This window comes from Corvus kubaryi, unplaced genomic scaffold (genome assembly GCF_017639235.1).
Source record: "Corvus kubaryi isolate FWS band 111438036 unplaced genomic scaffold, C.kubaryi_AGA036_p1.0 37397, whole genome shotgun sequence".
In the NCBI taxonomy this organism is placed as follows: domain Eukaryota; kingdom Metazoa; phylum Chordata; class Aves; order Passeriformes; family Corvidae; genus Corvus; species Corvus kubaryi.
In genome coordinates, this window is record NW_024581136.1 from 12,655,799 (window position 1) to 12,678,122 (window position 22,324).

Genomic DNA, 22,324 nt, shown 5'->3' on the forward strand with positions numbered 1-22,324 from the left:
TAGGTACATGGTTCTTCTCTGCAGACTTCCTGTGATCCTCCTCATTGCAAGTCTCACCACTCTGGGGACCCCTGATTCCCCCTGTGGGGCCCCAAAGCTATTTAAGATAGGACCAAATCCGAAGCTACCTGCCAAAGCTTAGAGATGCCTCATGGGCCATTGTGTCTGCAGAGGGAAAAGCCAGGAAATAACCAGATGCTCAGAGAGAACAGCAAATAGAAAAGAGAAGAGGGTTAAAAATGCAGGAACGGGGACCAGGAAGATGTCCCAGAAAGCAGAGCATCCCCACCAGGCTCACCATTCCCAGAGTCAGTGTATGCTGCCCTGTGATGCTCTGTCCAGGGATATCCAAGGATAAGGTAGCAAGGAAAAGTCCCACAGTCTCTGTGTCTTCCCAACACCCTGCCCAGCCACTGTGGAATACTGGAATTGACAGACCTCCAGTCTAACCCTGTTCAGTCTCATTTAAACTTTCATGAGATAATTTCAGTTTTAAAAGCTCTCCTGGAATTACACTGCTTTCAGAAAATGTTTGGCCTGGGTGCTGCTGGCCTGCAAGTTCCCAGTGAGACCAAAGGGAAATACGTGTGCAAAGCCTGAGGAATATTTATCAAGCTGATTTTGAGTTTAGTTCATTAGCAATTACCTTGATTTGTCTTCCCCTGTTCTTGCCAATTTACCAGGGCAACGTCTTGGAAACTCGTCTCATTTGGAGAGAACAGGATGTAATTAGCCAGATAATCTGCTGATTCCCCTGTCAGCCTCTCTGTGCCCGGTCCCAACACATGCAGTGGCTGTGTAGGCTGGATCAGACCTGATTTCTGGTGTTGTTTATGCACTTAGTGCTACATAGGCAGGAACTAAGATGCTGTCCTGCCCTCGGGCAATGACAAATCCACCTCTTGGATCACTCCTCAGGCTGTAACCCCTGGGCTGAAACCATCTGGGAGCTTTTGTTCTGGGGTTAGTTCCTTTGCCAGGACAACAGAATTCCCAAGGGTATGCAGATACCTATTTTTGAAAAGGATGGGGATGATTTCTTTCCCATGGGCAGCTCATTTCTTCTTTCTTGCTGTGTCCATCCTTTCTGCTTTTTTCCAAACCACTAGCTAAGGTCAAGCGACTCAGTCACAAGGTGCAGCACAGCAAGGGCTCAGTCACAAGTCACTGGGCACAGATGGCACCACGTAAGTGACGCCTGAACATTTTAACCACTCAGGGAAATTTCAGGGAATACCCAATGCTGCAGAGTCCTTCAGGAGACAGAGGAGACTTTGTTTTCTACATCAGTCCTGAACCTGCAATTCAGTTGGTGGGGAGGAATACTGCATGTTGCCTATTACAGCTTTCTTCCCTTTATTAAAGACCCCTCAGCAATGCCACGGGGGCTGTACAGCACTGCCTGTGATATTGGGGTAGTGCTGTAGGTTAAGTGGTGCCTCCCTTAATTTCTCTCCCTCAGGATGGAAATGCCATGCTGTGTGTCTTGGACTGATAAACATGTGCCACCTTCCACCCTTGGCAGGGGCCCTGCCATGGAGGTGGGGGTGCAAATACCCTCTGCTTCTCTCAGACCACAATTGAATTTGAGACTCTTTGAGTCTTTGGCTTGTCACTCAGTAGCAGATGACAGCAGTGAGGACCAGAGCAGGGTGTCACAGTGGATCAGTTTATGGGGACTGAAGGGCAGCAAGAGAGGCTGGTGAAGTGACAGAGCAGGGGCTGTGAATGCCTGTCCCATGTCGAGAGGGACAGAAGTGTGATAATGGGGCAGGGCAGCGAGCACCAGGTCCTGCAGCAGCCAGCGCTGGAAAGGGCCCTCCTGCTGCCAGGCTCAGGACTCTCCACCTTCTGCTGCCATCCTGTTAGGAGCTCTCTAGGGAGGTTTTTCAGCCTGTTTCCCTGGTTTTGAGTGCAGGGTTATCACACAGCTTTTCGTCGGTGACAAATGAGCAGGTGGTGGTGCTGTATGAGCTGTTCCAGGTAAGTCCTGCAGCCCTGGGACCTGTGGCAGGGAAAGGCAGCAGAGGAGGGACTCAGCTGAGGGCATGTTTTCTGTGCTGAGGGCTGTACAGGCCCATCCCTTTCTGAGGACAAGGATAGTACTGAAGCACAGTAAGAGCTGTGTGAGGGCAGAGCCTGGGCTGGGGCAGGAGTGGCTGGAGGAGATCAGGGTCCGTGGAACTGACAGTGTCCAAGCAGGGGGACAGCCAGGCACCAGCACTGCAGCATCCCAGCTGCTTCACCAAGCTGACGGGAAGAAAAATGCCACCCCCATCCTCAGAAACCACGTCTTCTTTCCTCCTCTCCGCTCCGGAAGGGTCTCTGAGCGGGTTCCGAGGGGTCCCTCGGGGACTGTGGGTTTTGGGGACAGCTTTTTGATGGCAGGTGTGAGCTGTGTGATGATGCGCTGCTTCACGTCTGTCCTTTGCAGAAGCAGCGTTTGGACATTTGGAAACGCAGCACAAACACGTCACTGCTAGGAAGTGTATGAGAAGACATCACTGTTCCCAAAACCAGACATCACCAGGTTCACATCAAAGTACTACACACACCCCGAGGCCACCTGGGGATGTCTGTGGGGACATTCAGGCCTTCCCCAGGCCAGGTCCCGGCCGTGCCCGGTCACGGCAGGGAGATGCGCTGCTCTAGCCCCGCTCCCTCCTCGGGGGACGGCGATGAAACGCCTCTCCCCGCTCCTGAGGCCGTGCAACGGTGGATCTTCGCCACGGAGGTGATGCCGGGAGGGGCGAGACGACGGGGAGGCAATAAGGAGCTCTCGCCCCGCTCCCGCCCCGCTCCCGCCCCGCTCCCGCCCCGCTCCCGCCGGGACGCACCGCCCCGTGCTGTTGTGTCCCCGCCGGGCGCCCGTTGCCGCTCCCGTCGCGGGCGGAAGCGGAAGCGGCGGCGGCCGCGTGCGGCGATGGCGGCCCGCGGTACCGCGCGGCGCGGGGCGGGCGCGGGGTCCGCCCGCGGCCCCGACCCGCAGGAGGAGCCGCCGCCGCCGCTGCAGGCCGTGCTGGTCGCCGACAGCTTCAACCGCCGCTTCTTCCCGATCTCCAAGGACCGGCCGCGGGTGAGAAATCGCCTCTGGGTGCTGCCGCCTGCGCCGCGTGCCTCCGGGGCCGCCTGTCCCGGTGTGCACCGTCCTCGGCAGGCCGGGGCGGGCAGGGATCTGGCGAGAGGCCGGGCTGAGTCGGGAGGGGCGAGGCTCCCCGGCTCCCCCCGGGTTTGGGCAGCCCCCGCCGCGGCTTTTCCCGCCCTCTGCTGCGCTCCGACAGTTCTCGCCCGTACGAGTTTCTATTCCCCGCTGGAGAGACAGCGAGGATCTAATTGCTGTATTGGTGCTGTCCGCGTTTCCATATGGCGTGGCGAACTGCGCTGTTGGCTCTTCGTCTGTGGCTGGTGCAGGACTGGCAGCGGGTTTGGACAGGCTTGTTTCTGATAAAGGAAAGAAACAGAATCTTGGCCTTTGCCAGCAGTAACCCGTGAAAGAATACGGCCAGAAAAATGGATGGGGTAGTACTTTAATTATCCAGCTCAAAAGGCTGTGTGTTAAAGGAACATGAAAAGCTTCTGGAGAATTTAGGTCTGAACAATTATCTTACCTTGTTTGCTGATTAAATGTTAGTGGTGCTTATAATTATACACGCGAGCTCAGGCCTGAAATGAAACAGCACCAAAAATGAATTAAAGAATGGTATGCCATCACTCAGGTGTGACTCAGTAACTCAGTTTAAAAGTGTGAGTTGAATCTCAAGTCAAGACAGTACTTGCTTCACTTTAGATTGGGGTTTTTTTTCCCCATCTTTAATTCTGGACACTCATATTCCTGTGGCTTCATCATTCATGTCTGACAGGTTTTTCTTGAAGCAGTTAAAGCCTGAGTCAGGGAATCAGCACTTTTTTTTCCCCCCAGTCTCTGTCATTTATCTGAGTCTTCTTGAAGAGTTTTGAGTGATAACTCCACTTTTTTTATGCCTTCTTCTCTGAACTGAGGATCTGCCCCTAGAAGATCAGAAATTAGCTCTTATTGTTTAGATCAACTCTAAAAGATTTTTTAAAAAGCTGGTGGAGCGGTTACTTGTCTTATGTTTCTGGTACTATTGATGACATTCTATCCTCAAGTTGGAAGGGGTTGTTGCTGATGTTGGGGTAGTGAGTGTTTGTTCAGCTATCTATGTGTTTTATGGTTTGGGGTTTTTTTCAGGCTCTTTTACCTATGGCAAATGTGGCCATGATTGACTATACCTTGGAGTTCCTAACTGCAACTGGAGTGGAAGAAACCTTTGTTTTCTGCTGTTGGAAGTCAGCTGAGATAAAAGAACATTTGCAGTAAGAATTTCTTTTTAGTTTTATCATGGAAAGTATTCTTCTGCCCTCCAACAGCCTCAAAGGTCTCACTAATCCTTCTCATGAAAACTGCAAGAGATTCCCTTTCAGCAGCGATCTCCTAGCATATCTCAGAAAAGACCATTCCTCCTGTTTAGGAGGGTGGTTGTGCAGTGTGATAAAAGGGTTGGGTGTTGTGGGACTACTCCTTACTTCACCTTTTGAGTGTACCTGAGCCTGGCAATAGCGGGCTCACTGTCACAGGATCCTCTTCCATCCCCTTACAGGTGTGGCATGCACTGGGACACTGTGTCCTAGTGTGTCTGTAGGAACAGCCTCTTCATGCCTTACTGATGTTTTTTTTTCTTCTTCCAGAAAATCCAAGTGGTGCCGGCACACGTCTCCCAACACGGTGCGCTTTGTCACTTCGGACCTGTACCGCTCCCTTGGTGATGTGCTGCGAGACGTGGATGCCAAGTCCCTTGTTCGTTCCGACTTCATCCTTGTCACTGGCGATGTGGTGTCCAACTTCAATATATCCAAAGCTCTGGAAGAGCACAAGTAGGTGCTGGAAGAGTGGATGCTTGCCTGGTGTGCTGAGACTCCGGGTTGTGGCTCTCTGAGGAGTGTTCTCATAGTTCTGCCCTCATTTTTCAGGTTGCGTCGTAAGATGGAAAAGAATGTGTCTGTGATGACGATGATATTCAAGGAGTCCTCGCCTGGCCACCATGCCAGGTGCAAGGAGGATGACATTGTTATTGCTATGGACAGTGCCACAAACCGTGTCCTTCACTACCAGAGAACGCAGGGGCTGAAACGATTCCACTTTCCTATGGTGCGTCTGGAACCTGGCAGGTGGAAAAGGGCTGTGGTGGTGAAGCAGCCCACCCAAGGAGGAGATCCTCCTTCAGTGAGGGCTGGGGAACTGTCCTTGCTGCTCCTCTTGGAGGAGCAGATGATAGGAAGTAACTTGGGGTAAACTGGCTTTTTTTCCCTTGATCTTTATTTGAGGCTTGGTGAAACCATGCTGGGACACATGTTTGTGACTCTTTTCACTTTGAACATGGGGAAGATGTATTTCTCGCAGTTCAGGTTTTGCCCTTTATTTCCTTTTCATGATGTGAAACAAGGCAAGGAGATTATTTGTGCTATCGCAGAGGCTGCCAAATTGGGGTGCGTATACTGCTACCATGCACAGACCATTTGCACAGAATCATTTAGGTTGGAAAAGACCTCTGAGATCAGAGAGTCCAACCTTTGGTCACCACCTTGTCAACTAGACCACGGCATGTCCAGTCATTTCTTGAACATTTCCAGGGATGGGACTCCAGCACCTCCCTGGGCAGTCCATTCCAGTGTTTAACAACCCTGTCTTTTTTGAAGTGTCATTGAGCCTGACATGGGGTGGAATAACAGAGGTGCAAGGAGTGGTACCTCCTATTACCTCTGTTTGTTCAACTAGTAATGTGGTAAATGCTCTCTAAATGTCTGTGGAGGCACTTTCTCCATGAGATAGATGGACCAGTTTCTTTCTTCAGCTCCGAACTAAGACTGTGATTGTATAATATTTTCATCCCCAGTCAGTAATCAGGAGGTTATTTCATGTCTTCAAATGGAAGCACAAATCACTGTAGGAAAGCAAAAAGGAAAGACCAAAAGAAACAAAACCCAACAATACAAAACTGACCCACAGCTATAAAAATTGTATTTGGATTTATCAAAGCTTTTTTGTACATTTATAGCTCCCAGAGACTGAGGTCAGGAGCCTCCTGGAGGAAAAGTGCTTGTTGAAAGTACAAGCTATTTCTAGGAGACCTGCACTGTGTAAGGGCAGGGGCAGTCTCTGCTGGCTGACACAGCTCTTTGTGTGACCAGTCTGTGTCTGCTAAGATTCGGTCTAGCGTAGATTATAGATTTCTCCGATCCTCAGAACTTCAGCTAGTTAAATAATTCAGTCAATACTGCCCCTGGCTTATAGAAGACTTCTGGGGTTCGGTGCTGTGTGAGGCACTCAGATCATCTGAATTTTTTCCTCTTTCAGAGTCTGTTCCAGAACTCTATTGAGAACGTCGAGGTGCGCCATGACTTGCTGGATTGTCATATCAGCATCTGCTCTCCACAGGTGAGCCCTGCCCTTCCTTACTGCTGGTGTGCAGGGGGTGTGTGTGGCCTGAGTACCAGGTTTGAAAAAGAACTGGCTGAGCTGAGGGCCTGGGTGATCATGTGGTGCTGCTCTGTGGAACGCATGGGGGCTCGGTCTGTTTCTGGCATCCACTGCTCGAGCCCAGGCAGAGCTACATGGTGGATGCATCCATAGACTGGCTGATTTGGCACAGAATGACACTATTTCAGAAAATAAGTGATTTCACTTTGGGTACAATAACATCTGTGGAGCAGAGGTGGTGGCTGTGCTGTGGAGAAGTGTCAGTACTTGCAAGCTGGTACCATGTTAGGGTAGCATTCAGGGTTATTCCAGCTAAGGCTCACTAACAGATCTTCCAGATCTGATAAAACTTGTCTGCATCCTTCCTTTGGGGGTGAAACTACAAAGTAAGGCTGGGCAAATTGCTTGGAAATGCTAAAGCAATGTTTTGCCCCTTTTGAAAATCAAAATCTGTTCATGGATTCTGGAGGAGTAGTAGTTGGAGGAGATGGGAAGGTCAGCATTCCTAGCAGAAGGAGTCAGAGCTTTATTCAAGGCAAGAGCATCACTTTCCTATATTGTATAACTTGGCTCTAACTGTATTATTTCCATGTACTTTATTCCTGGCAGGTGGCTGAACTGTTCACAGACAATTTTGACTACCAGACACGGGATGACTTTGTGCGTGGTCTGTTGGTGAATGAGGAGGTAAGGAGAGGGTTGTTAAAAGGGAGATCCTGTTGCTTTGCCTTAGGGAACCTTCTGACATGCTCCTGCTTGTCTCCCAGGTCCTGGGGAACCAGATCCATATGCATGTAACGACGGAAGAGTATGGTGCTCATATTTGTAACCTGCTGATGTATGAAGCTGTGTGCTCTGACATCATCCGGCGCTGGGTTTATCCTCTCACTCCGGAGATGAACTTCACTGATGACAAGAACCAGAGTTACACCCACTCTAAACACAACATTTACCGAGGGGTGGATGTGAGCCTTGGCCATGGTAGCGTGCTGGAAGAGAATGTGCTCATCGGGCAGGGGACGGTCATTGGCAGCAACTGCTCCATCACCAACAGCGTTATTGGGCAGAACTGTAGGATAGGTGAGTGTAAGAATGGGGGATGTGCCAGCCTTGCCAGGCCAGGGCACACATTGTTGGGATTCAGTTTTTAAAGTGCGTTTGGCACTGGGAGAGGATGATAGGTGGGTGCTGATTGACTGCTAATGGGGAGAAAGGAGAAAAACTTGGTTTTCCAGCAGAGGAAATAGACTGAAGTTTTCAGGGTACCATAATGAAGCTGGAAAGTACTTCATGCAAATGAGTTGTTTCAGCAGTAGAGAATGCATGACCTTTACTGATCTAGAGTTACCAACCACCAACATCCTGCAAATAAGGGTCATCTGTCACCATTTTCATGAGCTGTTTCCTTCAACTTACTCCTAGCCTTGCTCCCTCCTAGCTCACTCTTTCTTAGCCTTGGCTGGATTTTCTATTTTTTTAGTGATTTGGCTGTGTTTGTCCAAAACTGAGATGTTAGTTGTTACTCTCAAGTCTCTGTAGAGAACACATTTCTCTTTCAGCTTTGGGTGAGAAGTGGATGTAGGCCTCTGAGGCAAATTTTCCCATTGTCTAACATCCATCATGCATCAAGGGCCTTGGGAGTCAGTAAGATGGTTCCTAGTGGACTCAGCAGTGTCAGAGAGCACTAGACAGCCTTGCTCAGTATATTTGCACTTGGTGGTGTATAACAGGTGATGAGGTCACTTTGGATGGAGCTGTTCTGTGGGACCGAGTGCACATAGCAGATAACGTGGAGATCCACCATTCTGTTGTCTGTGATGAGGCTGAAGTGAAGGAGAAAGTAGAGCTAAAGCCCCGCTGTGTCCTCTCCTCTCAGGTGAGCTGATTTATGTCTGTTCCGTTTTCTGCCTCTCTCAGCAGGTTGCTAATCTTACACTAGACCATTCCAGAAAACAGGGCTGCCCCAAGCCTTTTTGCAGAGGTGGAGGCTGTGCTACATCTCCCACCTTTTTCTTCCCGTTGCTTGGCAGGGACAGTATGGTATGGAATGCAGCAGTGCTATCTTCATTTACACTTGTTAGTAACAGTGTGTCTGGAGCTGCTGGTGGAGGTATTAGGGGGCAGTCAGAGTGTTGTTCATTAAGATATGTTTTACGTATTTGCAGGTAGTAGTTGGTCCTGGCATCACTCTCTCTGAGGGCACAGTGATCTCTCTGCACCCCCCAGATGAGGAGGAAGAGGACGATGACCAGTTCAGTGATGATTCTGGTGTGAACAAGGAGGAGAGCAAAGCGAAACTGAAAGGTATGAGAGTTTCTGTCTCCATGCACTGAAGCTATACAGAAGGTTTTGTCTTCCATGATCTTTTGGGGTCTTTACCTGCCTCATTCCAGACACTGCAGTACCAGGGTGGAACTAAGTGTTGCATTCAACCTGGAACCTATGTGTTTTCATCAGGGCAAGCAAGGATACTCAGCTGTGTCCAAGGGCTTTGTCCTTGTGAAGTACTGTTTCTACAGTATGGGTTTATCAAGGGATCTAAACATGGTCTGCCAAATGTTGCTGCTGTAGGGAGGAGTAAGTCAGTCACTTGTCAAAGCATGTGAGAAAATAAAAGCTGAAATCCATATGCATCTGCAGGAATCCCAGCTCCCTCTTGATGAAGGCTATTTAGGGGCAGTAATATGCAGGTTATACCAGTCTATTTCAGGTTTGCCTGTAAGCAGATCACACTGATTGCTGATTCTTTTTAAGGTTACAATAAAAAAGATGTAGGCTCAGAGGGCAGAGGCTATCTCTGGAAAGCAGATGACAAGAGTGAAGAGGATGAAGACGAGCAGAGACAAAGCCTGTGGGGTAAGGAAAAGTTTAGTGTGATTACTTGGGGGTGAACAGACAGGTGTGTGTTGGGGAAATCAGCCAAGTAGGATGCTGGTAATTGTGTCTAGAGCAAGACTTGAGCTTTGTGAAGCAGAGTGGCTCCAGGTAACAGCTATGTGTGGAGGGAAGGTAAGAGGTAAAAGCAGGTCATGGACCAGATTCTCTCTTCCTGTGCTCTGTGAAAGATGTTTATTAGATATTTGCCTTGCACCAACACACAGAGCTGTCTGTGCTGGGAATGCTGCACTATAGGACACCAGGCCCTCCCTCAGAGGGAATATGCTTTGGCTATTCCAGGTGCTGCTGGCTTTCTTCCTGCCAGTGGCAGTGTCTGCTGACATTGCTCCATTGTGAGTCAGCAGTCTGCGCAAAATGCAGTTGCTTCTGTCCCTGTCCTTTATTGTCTGCCTGCAGACTCTCAAAAAAATCCCATTATCCTAGTGCCAGCTGTAGTGTTCCCTCTGCAGCAAACCTAATCATCTGGACCTGTAAATAGAAGCTGCCCTGCAAGGACAGATAGTTGCTGATTTGGTTGGGAAGTCCCTGGGACACCTGGTTCCTCATGGCATATGATAGTTGCAGCTTTTGAGTGCTGAATGCTGCATCTTCTTCCTCAGGCCCAGCTGTGCACTCAGAGGAAGAGAGCGAGTCTGACAGTGACCTGAGCATGGGCTCTGAGGAGCCAGACAGTCGGGCAGCGTCCCCTCAGCTGGATGACATCAAAGGTGAGAGGTGGGCTCTGAAGAAGTACAGTGACTCTGCAGATAATGCAGTGTGTGAGGTTTGTGCTCTTTTCTCTGGGTGTATTGGAAAATTTGTGCACGTCGGTAATATGTTGTTTCCTGATCTCACTTCCTGCATTTTATACAGAGTTCTTTAATATTCCCTGTATTGCTGCTGGGTTAACCTAAGGCAGTCAAGGATGAGAAAAGAGCCTCCATCCTTCTCATTCCTCATCACTGGACCTTTGTGAAAGAGACCTCCCTGAGTTGTCTGTTTAAATGGCAGCGTCATTCTGTAATTTTAGAGACTATGGCAAGGTCCAGCAGAGTTTCTCTGTGTGGACAGCTTAGTACTGTAATCATGCTGGAGAAATAAATGTCCTTGTAGGAGTGGCCACTAGGCAGAGATGTTTTGTTTTTCTGTTTCGTTGTGTTAAGCTTACCTGGATTTGAAAGAGGTTCAAGCCAAATTGGAAAAACTCAAAAACTTTCTCATGTTGGAATATCTCCCCAGAGGAAATTAAACCAATAAATTTTAGATTTGAATTCATATTTTCAGTTAGGGGAAGATGAGGTTTGTCTGAATAGGAAAGACTAGACTGTGAAAGTATAATAAAAACACTGCTCTAAAAGGCTGCAGAGGTAAATACCTTTGTACTGGTTTCTGCAGATAGACCAATTATATCTAGTAGGTGGTTTCCTTGATTTGAATTATATCCCACTATTTATAAGTAGAGTTGCTGTGGGTTTGTGTCAGCTTACAGAGAGCAAACAGATATCGTGTCAGAATGCTTTTTTTGTGAAGGGCGTCATTCCTTCAGTAATGAGCAGTTTGAAGAATCTGTGCTTTTCCCTCATTTCTAACTGCCTGACCTTTCTTGTATTAGTTTTCCAGAATGAGGTTCTGGGTACGTTACAAAGGGGCGAAGAAGAAAACATTTCCTGTGACAACCTGGTCCTGGAAATCAACTCCCTCAAGTGAGTTGGGGATGTCCTTAGGGATGTTGTTGTCCCTTATGCTGAACAGTTGGGATTGACAGCATATGTGTCAAAAGAAGAGGAGAAACCACGTGAATGCCTGTTGTTAGACATTTTATCAGTATGGAGCATGAGAAATGCAGCTTAGACATCATGACTGAATGACAGCAGGAGTTGGTGGAGAGCAGCAGCTGCATCTCTAGCATCCTTGGTGGTGGTTAGGCTTTTCCTGCCCCAGCTCTGTAACAAGAGATTGAATTGCTGCTGAATAACTGTGGACTGAAGAGAACAAGCCAGTTCTTGGCACAACTGCCTGAAAGTTCATGCAGGGTCTGCTGCTCTGGGCATTGCAGCATTCAGCCAGCTGCCTGCAGCTGGGGCTGTGCTGTGCTGTGGCTTGTCCACAGTGTTTTTACAGCACCAAGTCTAGAACACAGAGTGCCTTTTATCTAGTGTTTCTCAAATCCAAACCTGTTTGCCTTCTTTTGTGCAAGAGCATTCCTACAGCACTCTGGTAAATGTGAGGGTGCTGTCCCTGCAGCAGCTTGTTCCAATGTGATAACAGATTTTCAGGACTTACAGCCTTATGCAGGGCCTGATGCAGTGCAGGGTGCTTTATTGTCTGAATATTTGGAAAACCAAACAAACACATAAAACATAGCTTGAGAAGATGAAAATCAGATTTTCTGCTTTATCTCTGTGAATAGCCACAGTCTGCAGAGATCAGATAGTGTGAAATCTTGAAGGTTTTTTGCCTTTTTCATCATAGGTATGCATATAACATTGGCCTGAAGGAGATGATGCAGGTGCTCAGTAAAGTGATCCTGGAGTTCCCACTGCAGCAGCTGGATGCAAACCTGGACTCCCAGAACTATTTCTCAGCGTTACTTCCTGTGAGTCCTGCTCTATTTCACTCTTCTTTGGGCTTGTCTCCCAGTGTGTAGCAGTGCCTCTGTGTGCCCCAGGTAGTTCCTCCCTGAGAAGTCTCTTTGGTTAAGCCTGGAGCCACTTGAACTCCTTGAGTTCATGAGCCTCTTGGTCTTCTGTAGAAGAAAAAATGAACTGAAACCATTGCTCCTGCTTGACAAGAGCTCAGCTGAGACTGTAGGTGTGGGAGCTCTGCTTCAGTCCCTGTGGTTATTTCTGTTGCCTGTGTGAGACAGTAGAAGTGCATCATTTGTAAAAGAGAAAAGAGAAGGTCTGTTAGAGATGTCTTTACAGGCTTGCATTCCAGCAACCCAGTTTCAGTCCATGTCAAGGCCTGTCCCTGGGGCAGTGGGGAGTGCTCCTTTCCCAATGGGATCCTTTCCAAGGTCTTACTTTTCTGCACAGTATAATTGGTGCCAATTTTTTTCTCAGCCAAATGCAAAGGCACAATATTGTTGTCTTTGTGCAAAGATAAAGTTCTGCTTTGTCTTTAGGGAGATGGATTGTATAGTTGGGTGTACCAACTTCAATTTCCTGCCTTATGGCAGACAAAATAGGGTAGGATCTGTTTTAGAAAGCAGGCAGTCTTCTCTTAATGGTTTTGTTCACCCAAGCTGAAGTCACTGTAGTATTTTTGTCTCCTTCTTACAGTCCATTTATGTATTTAACTTTGCAAACTCTACAGATTATGAAGATGCTGTTTCAGAATGAGTAGGTCTGACACATGTTTGGGACAGACTACTTCAATTCTTTTTAGGACTATTTTTTGGTTGGTTGGTTTTTTAGGAGATTGAGTTTAAGAGGAACACTAGACTTCCTCATAATCCTTTCTCTGAGGAAGTATGTGCTTTCAATTGATGGGAAAGGGTGGAAAGCTAATTCTCCTTTGTGTAAGCATGCTACTTAATTCACCTCTTGGAGATATGGAGATGCCTTCTGCAGAAAACATCCATGTAAACTGATCTGTTCCCCAGATGGCTTAGTGAGATTTTGCTGCTCACTGTTTAAATTCTGCTTGCTTTTGTTCATTTTTCCACACTATTTTCTTGAATAGCATGTCCTGTCCTAGAAAAAGAGAATTGAAGGAGGAGGACTGAAGAAAATGTTGGAGCAGGTGTTTGATTCTAAGTACATCTAGACAGCAGCTTGTGTAGAATTGGTAGCTATATAGGATGGGGGATTTTTACCTAGCTGGGATATGGCATCTCTTGGTCTCCCAGATTAGGCTCCTACTCTAGCATGAGTGGGAAAGGAGAATTTCACTGCAGCACCCAGTCAGAAGATGTTCTAGTCTAGGATGAAGCATATAAATGCATAAGGTTTTGCGTAATTGCCCCAAACCCCTAGAAGCTAAAGACAATGCTAGTACATGAAGAGTTTCTCTGCATAACTTTGTCCATATATTTTTCATCAAAGAAAATCATGTTTAGCAGCAGAGAGAGCAAGTCAACTCACCTTTAGTGAGAAGTAGTAATAATCAAAATGTATTGTTTAGAGTGATCAATGTCTCATGTCATGGGCAGGTGGCATTTGTCTAGGCAGGGAATTGTGTTCATTTATGAAATACAAATCACCCTTAGATTTATCAAAGAAAGCCAGGTGTCAAACCAGTTGGCCATCATGGCAGCCAGTATCTCCAGATGCTCCCTTGTAAAGAACAGCCAGGAAGTTTCTTAGAGAATCCTTCTCTGGGACAGCTTGTGCCTCGGCTGGTGCCTTCACTGTGTGCAGAATTGCTGTGCTGACTTTCTGCACTGCATTCAGCAGGAGCACAGTGTCCTGGTGAGGTACAGGTGTGTTCGCTTGCACACATGATGTTTGTCACTGTTACAATAACCCAATATTTGTGATGAGATGTGCCTCTAATAGATGTAGTGAACCAGCCTTCAAAGGCTTATTAAACACACATCACTGGTCTTCTGTGACAGCAGCTTTGTGTGTTTATCAGCAGTGCTCTGAAAAGACCAGTTCTTTGGGCAGAAGTCGTACAGCATCTGGAACAGTGGCTTCTCTGCAACTTGTGATTCCCTGGTTAGTAAAAAGTACACTCCATTAATTTACTAATTCTTATTTACACCCTGTGAATCCCAAGCACAGGGTTGGTAGAGGTTCGTACGTAATGAAAGCAGTTGCTGCTGAAGTGTGCAGCCAAAATTGCCTTAGGCAATAGAACTATTGGGCTGAGAGCTGCTCATGATGGAGTAGTTATGGAAAAGTGTTACTTTGTGTGAGGTGGGGGTACTTGCATCCTGAGAGGGATGGGTATCAAAAGCCCACTGAACCTTATAGACCTGTTTTATATTTCTCACTTTCTTTGTAGCTCAACTCTGACCAAGAGATGCTGAAGTAAGATGGATTGCTTATGTAAAACCTATGGTAGAGCAGTCCCAGACAGCTCAGGAGGGGAAATTGTGAGAATGCCATAGTTATGATGTATGGTTTGTCTTGAAACCACACTATGTGGTCTGAAGTGCTGGCCCCTGAGCATGAAGCTCTAAAGTGTTGCAGCAATTTTAGGAAACAAGCATCTGGTAAAGGATATGCCCGTGGGCTTTATTTTCAGATGAAACATGGAGGCTTGAGAAATAGAGGTATCCAGTTTGATGTATGTCAGGCATCTCATTCAGCTCTTGTACAAGTTGTAAAGCAGAGATGGTGAAGAAATGGACCTTTTCTAGAACTATAGACCTTTCCCAGAACTGGGATTCTGTAATGGTGTGCATGTGAACACACCATGGGATTGCTTATTCGGGGACCAAATGGGTCTCTGCTGTCACTGAAGCCATTTATGGTGATCAGCATAGATGCTGTTGTGGTGCAACAGGTTGGAATTACAGTTTTGTCCATCGTGTTTTGCATGTACTTCCTGATGGTGTTCCGTGCTGGTGGTAAGTGTAAAATGATCTTGGTATTGAGACTGTCCTTCCGACAAGAGAGATGGATCACAAACATCCTTGAAGATGTTAGAGTGTTGTTGACTGGGTTTGATGGAAGATGAATCAACCTTTCAGAGAAATTTGATTGCTTTCTCCAGATTGTAGATTGTTTTGAGGAGTTACCCAGGTAGAGTCAAAGCCTGGAAAGTTGTGATATTGTCCATAGGGCTCTCTGTCAGGTAACTTCTCATGTTTTTCAGTGTTTTATCAAATCCACATTGGAAGCTTCTAATTCTCCAGTTTAGATTTTCATGAAACTCCCAAAATAGCCTCTCTGGTCATACAAGCTTAGAGGATGTTTTTACTGGGGGCTCTGTGGGGCTGAGTCCTACTTTCCCCATTAGCACCAGTTACAGTGCAGTGCACATTCTAAACTTGACATGGTGTATTTTTTCTTCTTTCCCTTTTCCAGCAATAGGCACACTGGATTGAGTCCTGGGGTTGGGAGTGTTTTCTATATAAATAACCTTCTTTCAGAAACTCAATAGCTTCTGGTTAGATTTGTGCCTGCTTATGATTTAAAGGCATTAATAGAAAGGTATTACAAAGTGTTTCTTAGCCGGGAAGGAACTTTGCAGTAGCTTTACTGCAGTTGAGGTGAAGAGTCCAAAGAATAATAAAAATGCGGAGATGGTTGTAGAGGAGGGGAGGGTGTTTAGCATTAAGTGTTTTGCTACACACTAAAATACTTCCTGGGAATATGCCACAGAACCCTCAGTTGTTTTGTTGTGGTACCATGATGATCAGGATCATTCTGTACTGTTACTGTTGTTCCTTAAACCAGTCAATGTACCACTGTACAGATGGGTTTGTTTGTACTAATCCCCTTCTTTGTTTCTGCTTGAGGTATGCAAATTGCAACAAGGTTACATAGCAAATATGTCTGAAGAGGTGATGGAGTGCAGTACTACAGAGCAGATGAGCACTGTTTCCTAGCTCAGGCTACCTTTGGTAGTCCACACCAGCCTGGACTATCTCCATAGCCTGGATTGTAGCTCCGCTGTGTGTCCTGGAGCTCTCCCTCTCTCAGTTATCCTGGACAGAATAATGCTGATTAACCCTGAAGGCAGGTGACTCAAAGCTTCTTCATCACACCCCAAGCCCCTGTGAATTGCCACTTTCCCTTCAAAACAGACCAGGTGTGTTCTGTAAGGAGACACTGCTGAAGGCACAGCAAACCAGTGTATCTGTGCAGGCATGCCAGGGATATAGTTTCAGGATCATGTGCTGTTGAATTACTCCATTTAAAAAGATGTGGAACTCTGATTTAATTTCCTACATGTTTTTGTAGGATGGTCAGGTCATGATGTGGCCAATGAAGAATTTTTGTATCTTATCCAAGTTCTGATACCTTTAAAATTTTTATGGACAGGGATCTAACTATTATCTCCTATCCCAGATTCAGGTCAGTCTGTGCTGCTTTGCAGAACTCCCTGCTGCATATTTCCCAGATATGTACAAGTGAAAGAGCTGTGGGTGACTCAGACAGAAATATTGTTTTAAGAGGCAGCACTAAAATCATTAAACTTAAGACTTCAAGAAAAATAAGCCTTGGAGGAGAGAACAACTAATAGTGTAACAACTTCTTGCCCTTCATCCTTCCCACCCATTCCCTGCAGCAGGCTTCAGGATCCAAACAAGCCTCTAGGCACACAGCAAATGTGTGATTTGCACTTAGGGGCTGCTCTGACGTGTTCCTGTTTTAGGGGTGGTTGTTTTTCACTGTTCACTTCTATGCAGCTGGTAATAAACTTGGCATTATCTTTTTCTATGTTTCCTTATTCGTCCTTCTGCTTTGAAGGAAAATTCCACTGAAATGTCAGCTGCTCTGTGGGGGGAAGCTGTGAATAGCATGTAGGTATCTCTCCTTATTGGTCTGCAGTGAAGAGATTTTGTTTGAATACCAGACTCCATTGAACACATTTATTGAGATGATCTGGTATTCCATCCAGAGAGGCAAACACAAGCTAATAGATACTCTGAAAGCTGCTTAGTAAAACCAGGTTCTGTCCTCACATGTGAGACTTAAAAGCATCTGTTTCATGGACAGAGAGGGTCAAATACCTGAAGCAGTCAGTTGAATGGTTTCATAAAATGCTTCCCTGGGTCACTTTCTTGGTGTAAAACAGCTGAGAAACAGGGCTGAGTGCACCCATCCATCTCAGCTCAGGAGCTCTTCTGTGTTTTCCCCCTGCAGCTGTTGAAGAACTGGACTCCGTTGTTTAAGAACTACATAAAACGAGCATCAGATCACTTGAATGCCTTATGTGCCATTGAGGAATTCTTCTTGGAACACGACAGTCTCTGCACATCAATAGCTAAAGTGAGTATCTGCTCCCAAATCTGGTTTTGCTAGATTCACAGTGGAATGCATCCTATTTACATCATTACTTCTCTGCTTTAGGGGAGAGGATTTTGGGGTCTCAGTGGAGAGGGTGTGTAGAAAATCCATCTATAACAATTTCTTAAAAAAAAAAATAGTTCTGTGTCTGCCTGTGCCTCTGAGGGAGCACAGCTGAGGGTGAGTATTAATTACCAGTCTGCAGTCTGTGGGGAGCTATTATTTTGCAGCTTCCAACATAGATGCCCTTGTTGTGTGATGCTGGAAGAGGCCAGAGACTTGCTCTAGGAAGAGCTTTACTTCATTTATCTCTTCACGGTCCCTGGGATCTAACTGCTAAATGGTTTATCCTATGTTGGAGTGCAAAGCAGAGAAGCTGGGAATAAAAGTGGGATTTTACTCAGGCAGAGCTAGTTATGAAATTGGGAAAAAAGGGAACCTGTCATGTGGCTTATTATCTGTCTCCCTGCTTCTGAGAATTTTCATATATTCCTCCTCAACGTCCTTCACAAATATTTTATCCCTGCATTCTGTCTGCCCTATCACATGGAGAGCATTTGACTCGGATTGCAAGTCTCCTTTAGCAGCAACGCAGGAAGCCCCTGTCTGTTTTGGGAGAGCTCTCCTAGAGCCCGCTTAACTCTTGGTTCCTCAAGAAAGAGTAATCCTAACTTCTGCTACCAGTGCTTCTGGCTGATGGCAAAGCACTTAGGACCGGAGCCAAAAGCCTTCAGTTTGGTGAGCCAAAATGTCCTTGAATTACAGCAATTGTTTGGCATGTGTCCATTGTTCTAGGGGCTGGGTTTCCCTAGAGGCTGGGAATTGAAGTGACACTTTATATTTGGAGTTGGCAGCCAGCTTTGTTAGTGCTCTGCTGCAAGGAGACCGACTGCGAAGTGCCTGCTCTGCCTGAGCACAAAGGCACCCTGAGAAAGCCTGGTCGTGTCTGCCCCTCGCTCACCAGGCAGGGGCTTGAGCTGATGAACGACCAATTGCTTTGACACCTGCCATAAGGCACTGCAAAGAGAGAGCTGGCAGGAGGAGGGAGCCTGGGGCAGAGCTGGATAGGTTCATGCTCCTCTGCACGTGTCGCTGTTGTATGTGAGCCTGCATCAGTTGCTTGTTGGATCTACTTTGGAGATGGTGTTTGGGTTGCTTTAAAGAGAACTTATGTCTTGAACTGACATCCTCTGTGACCCGTTGTTGCCCACTGCTCTCAGTCATACCCAGCATCCTCAAAGCTGAAGCTGATGGGCTTGAACTTCGACTTGTTCTGTGTCATAGCATCTGTCAGGAACATAAGGCTTGGTAGGAGAAACACACTTATTTTTAACAGCAAAAGGAAAATGAAGCAGACTGAGTGCCTTCTGGTGAAGACAGAGCTGAGAGACACAGATTACGTGCAAACTTTGTACTTGGACATGAGCTAGTCCCAAAAGAGTTTATAGAGAGCCTGTTGCTCTTTTCTAATTGATGCAGGTGTTGATGACATTTTACCAGCTGGAAATTCTGGAAGAAGATGTAATACTCAATTGGTTCTCTTTGCGGGACACGTCTGACAAAGGAAAGCAGCTTCGTAAAAACCAACGGGTGAGTCCCAAAGGTGTTTGGAGAGGCCGGGGTGGGGGGTGAGAGAGAGACAACAGCTGCTGAAAGAAACTTCGAGGGAAGTTCGGTGTCACTGTCACCTTCTGTGGAGCAGCTGCCATCACATGGTAAGCCAAGAAACACAGCAGTGCACTGAACACTAAGCAACACAGATTTGTTCTCCAGAACGGCATTTCTGTGCATTCTGCCATAATCATCCTGTTTGGATGAGGAATGGAGGTGGTATGAGGATTGTTTTTAGTGGGCTCTCTGTAGCACGAGGCCAGCACTTTCTGGAGTAGCAGCACGGCTTGTCTAAGCCAACACCCATTTGAAATGGGCTTTAGGCCAATGCCCTGTGTGCTGGCCCCATGCAATTCCTTTGAAGCTTTCATTCCTGGCTCAGCAGTCCCTTCACATATATTTCTAAGCATTTGCTGTACTGAGTGGTTTCATTTGGCTTCTGTTGCAAGGAGCATATAAACTTCCCTCCTCCATCAGGCAGAACTTTGTGCTGCAGTTTGGCTGAGCCCTGATCCAGTCCTCCTCCCTGGATCTGGAAGAGGAGTAGAGGAAAAAAAGCCATTTGAAGAACAACTTCGTTTAAAACCTTTGCAAAGTCAGCTATTAGTATAGGTCAGGAGTGCTTTCAGCTGCTTGTTCAAACCCAGTTAAAACATAAAATGAGCTGCCTTTTTAATAGCAATTTCTGAGAGACTAGTTTTTTTCCCAGCAGAGTTTTCCTAACATGTCTTAGCTAAGGTGCAGCTGCCATCTCTTTGCCCTCAAGCTCTGAAAAACTCTCAAGCTTTTGTCTTTTTGGTGAGTGTTGGAGGGCTGTCTGACTGGAGGAGTCTTCTTCAGGAATTTAGTCAGTCTGCATTTGTCTGTGTCACGCCAGTTGTTTTTCACCTAATTGTCTCTCTCTCCCTCCATCTGCCTCCATTTCTCTGCTTCTCCTGGAAGCACTTTCTCTCTTGTGCATGATAGTGATGCTCACTCACACAGTGTATTTTCTGGGCATTTCCAGCATCTCTTAGGTGTCAGTTGTTACCCGATTACATTTCATTCTCTCTGCAGCTCCAGAAGTTTATCCAGTGGCTGGAGGAGGCAGAGGAGGAGTCGTCTGATGGCGACCAAGACTGACATGGTGGCTCAGCACGAGAAGAGGCTCTCACTGCCTTCCTGGGCCAAGTGGGCAGGGCAAGATCAATGCCAGTGCATGGTGTGTAGATGTGGGGCATGACATCGAAGTGACTGACAATCCCATCATTAATTCAGTTGTGTGTTCCCAACTTTGCCACTTCCCTCCCTCCCTCACTTGCACCTTATGTTGCAACCCAGTGTAAAAACCATAAGGGAAGAGCAGGAGGTGGTGATACCTAAAATCCCTCTGGAGCCTGGATATGGTGTACTATAAGCTATGTTTTGGGAGGTCCTTGTTACTAATACAAAGGGAGAGAGTAGATGCAAATACATACGATGCCCTTGTAGATCTAACCATCAGGGCTGTGGAAGAATGGTCATACAGCTATGGTATTTGGAGTCATTGTTGCTTCTGGAGCTAAGGGAACTCCTGCTGAAGAGACACCGGCAAGGTTGGTGAGTAAGAGCATGCGGATTAAGATCTGGAGTGCAGGACTGGAATTCAGAAGTTCTTGTGCCTGGAGAAGATGCAGTTGTCTGAGGACGCCCAAGGCATTTTGCAGCCTAGAAGGCACTTCTGTGATCTTTCCAAAAGGGAAAATCTCTTGCCATCTGCCATGCTAGGATCTAACACAAGGTTGCACAGTGGAGTTGGTAAAACCATGTGTTTGCCCTGCTGTGGAACTGGGGGTGATGTGTGCTCAGCTGCCCCGTGGGGTTGGCTGATGGTGGATGGCTGTACGGATCACCATATCCTGCATGTGATCGTTCTTGTGTGCCCCCAGCTTAGCAGACACGTTTTAGAGAAATGTCTGTTTCTTTATTTTTTTTATAAAAAGGGAGCAGAGGTGCCTGGCTCCTCCCACTGCACCAGCTACACTTGTGTTTTGCCCTGGGGGCATTGACTGCACCAGGTGCTTTGAGGAGAATGCAAGTTCCTAAGTTCTGCTCCAGTATGAAAAGGAGCGAATAGTATTTCTTTCAGCAGCACATGGTCTGTGTATCCACATGATTTCAGTTATATAAGCTTGCTTGCTTCATGGCCGTTTATTTATTTGAAAACTTCCCTCAGACAGCAGGGAAAGTGCTGCAAACCCACTGTGAGGCTCTGCAGCCGCAGAGCAGCTCGGCAGGCAGCAGGTGTGCCTCTGGCACAGACAAAATGTGGCAGCAGCAAGGCCTTTAAGAACAGCTTTCTTGGAAGCGTCACTGTGCTGTGTTCTCCCCTGCTCTCAAAGAACAGAGTGAAAAGGGTACCGCAACCATCAGCTTGTGTTCATAGGTGGGTTATTTGTTGGATGTGCTGACCTTGCCTCTGCCCCTTCAGGAGGAGCATGGAATAAATCCTTTGCAGGGGGAAATGCACTGGAGCTGCCCACTCAGGATATTTACTTGGCCGTTCCGTGGTGCCACAATTGTCAGTGAGGGGACAGCATTGGATGCTGGAGACCAGGGATACTGCCTCTAAAAAACTGATGTTCAGGCAGGGCCATCTTGTGCACTCCCACTATCAGTTGCCAGGATTGTGCATAAATGTCCTTGTTTTCTGACATTGCAAACTCAGTCTTGTAAATGTTGGGGAAATAGTTGGTATCCGAATTTTCTGTATCTGCCAATATTTAATTCAGGGAGCAAATAAAAACTATCCTGGTGTTACCAGCTTGTTTGGGTTTTTTTTGACTTGGAATTGTATGTCTCCAGTTGTACATGCCTGAGCAGGGCTTCATGTGTAAGTTGAATAACTCATCACCACATTTTCCTCAGGAGATTTTAAGCACACAGTAGGCAGGTAGGAAATCAGCACACCATTGATTTGGTGAAGGTGTTCAATGCTAACTCATGACCTCTATTTGCAACTAGAGAACAATTCATTAAAACTTCTGAACTTGGAATCCTGAAGTGGGTGAGGTTTGGTTTTGTACAGAATTATGTTGCAAAGATGAACCTTAAATCCAAAGAAATCTGTTATCATTTGTCATTATGGGAATTGGTGGGAATGTTGGCTGATAGGTCCTGCATTGTGCCCTCCTGATGCTAGGAAATAGGAACTGCCAGAGACGGGGAAGGGCAGTTATAGAGCTCTTAGTAAAACCATTTACAAACCAGCTGCAAGACTTGGTAATTTTAAAATCTCCTTGGACATTTTAAGTTTTTTTTTTCCTTTTACAGGGTAAAGATGGCTTAAGAATAAATTTAATATGTAGTGCTGTAAATAGCTCAGCTTTGCCAGAAGTTCTTGATTATTTCTGCCAAGTAACAATTCCACTTTTGTTTTTTCCACATTCCTTCCTCCTTTGCTCCAACTTCATGG

General features: G+C 46.6%; 1 protein-coding gene across 1 annotated transcript; it reads left to right on the forward strand.

Moving 5' to 3' along the window:
- Window positions 1-2,623: 2,623 nt before the first annotated feature.
- On the forward strand, window positions 2,624-21,669 carry EIF2B5 (eukaryotic translation initiation factor 2B subunit epsilon). The gene is made up of 16 exons (XM_042042607.1): window positions 2,624-3,076; window positions 4,211-4,335; window positions 4,708-4,893; window positions 4,990-5,167; window positions 6,374-6,454; window positions 7,106-7,183; window positions 7,264-7,576; window positions 8,227-8,372; window positions 8,662-8,800; window positions 9,251-9,352; window positions 9,994-10,101; window positions 10,986-11,076; window positions 11,846-11,969; window positions 17,137-17,262; window positions 18,760-18,870; window positions 19,948-21,669. The coding sequence occupies exons 1-16, from the start codon at window positions 2,639-2,641 to the stop codon at window positions 20,011-20,013; spliced, it is 2,412 nt and encodes an 803-aa protein (XP_041898541.1). The 5' UTR covers window positions 2,624-2,638; the 3' UTR covers window positions 20,014-21,669.
- The last annotated feature ends 655 nt before the right edge of the window (window positions 21,670-22,324 follow it).

What these genes read in the sequence shown, in the direction of transcription:
- EIF2B5 (XM_042042607.1), top strand. Translation starts at nt 2,639, where the DNA reads ATGCGCTGCTCTAGCCCCGCTCCCTCCTCGGGGGACGGCGATGAAACG. An exon ending in TCTCCAAGGACCGGCCGCGG is followed by an intron (nt 3,077 to 4,210) that starts GTGAGAAATCGC and finishes GGTTTTTTTCAG; the next exon opens with GCTCTTTTACCTATGGCAAA. An exon ending in GAGCAAAGCGAAACTGAAAG is followed by an intron (nt 8,801 to 9,250) that starts GTATGAGAGTTT and finishes ATTCTTTTTAAG; the next exon opens with GTTACAATAAAAAAGATGTA.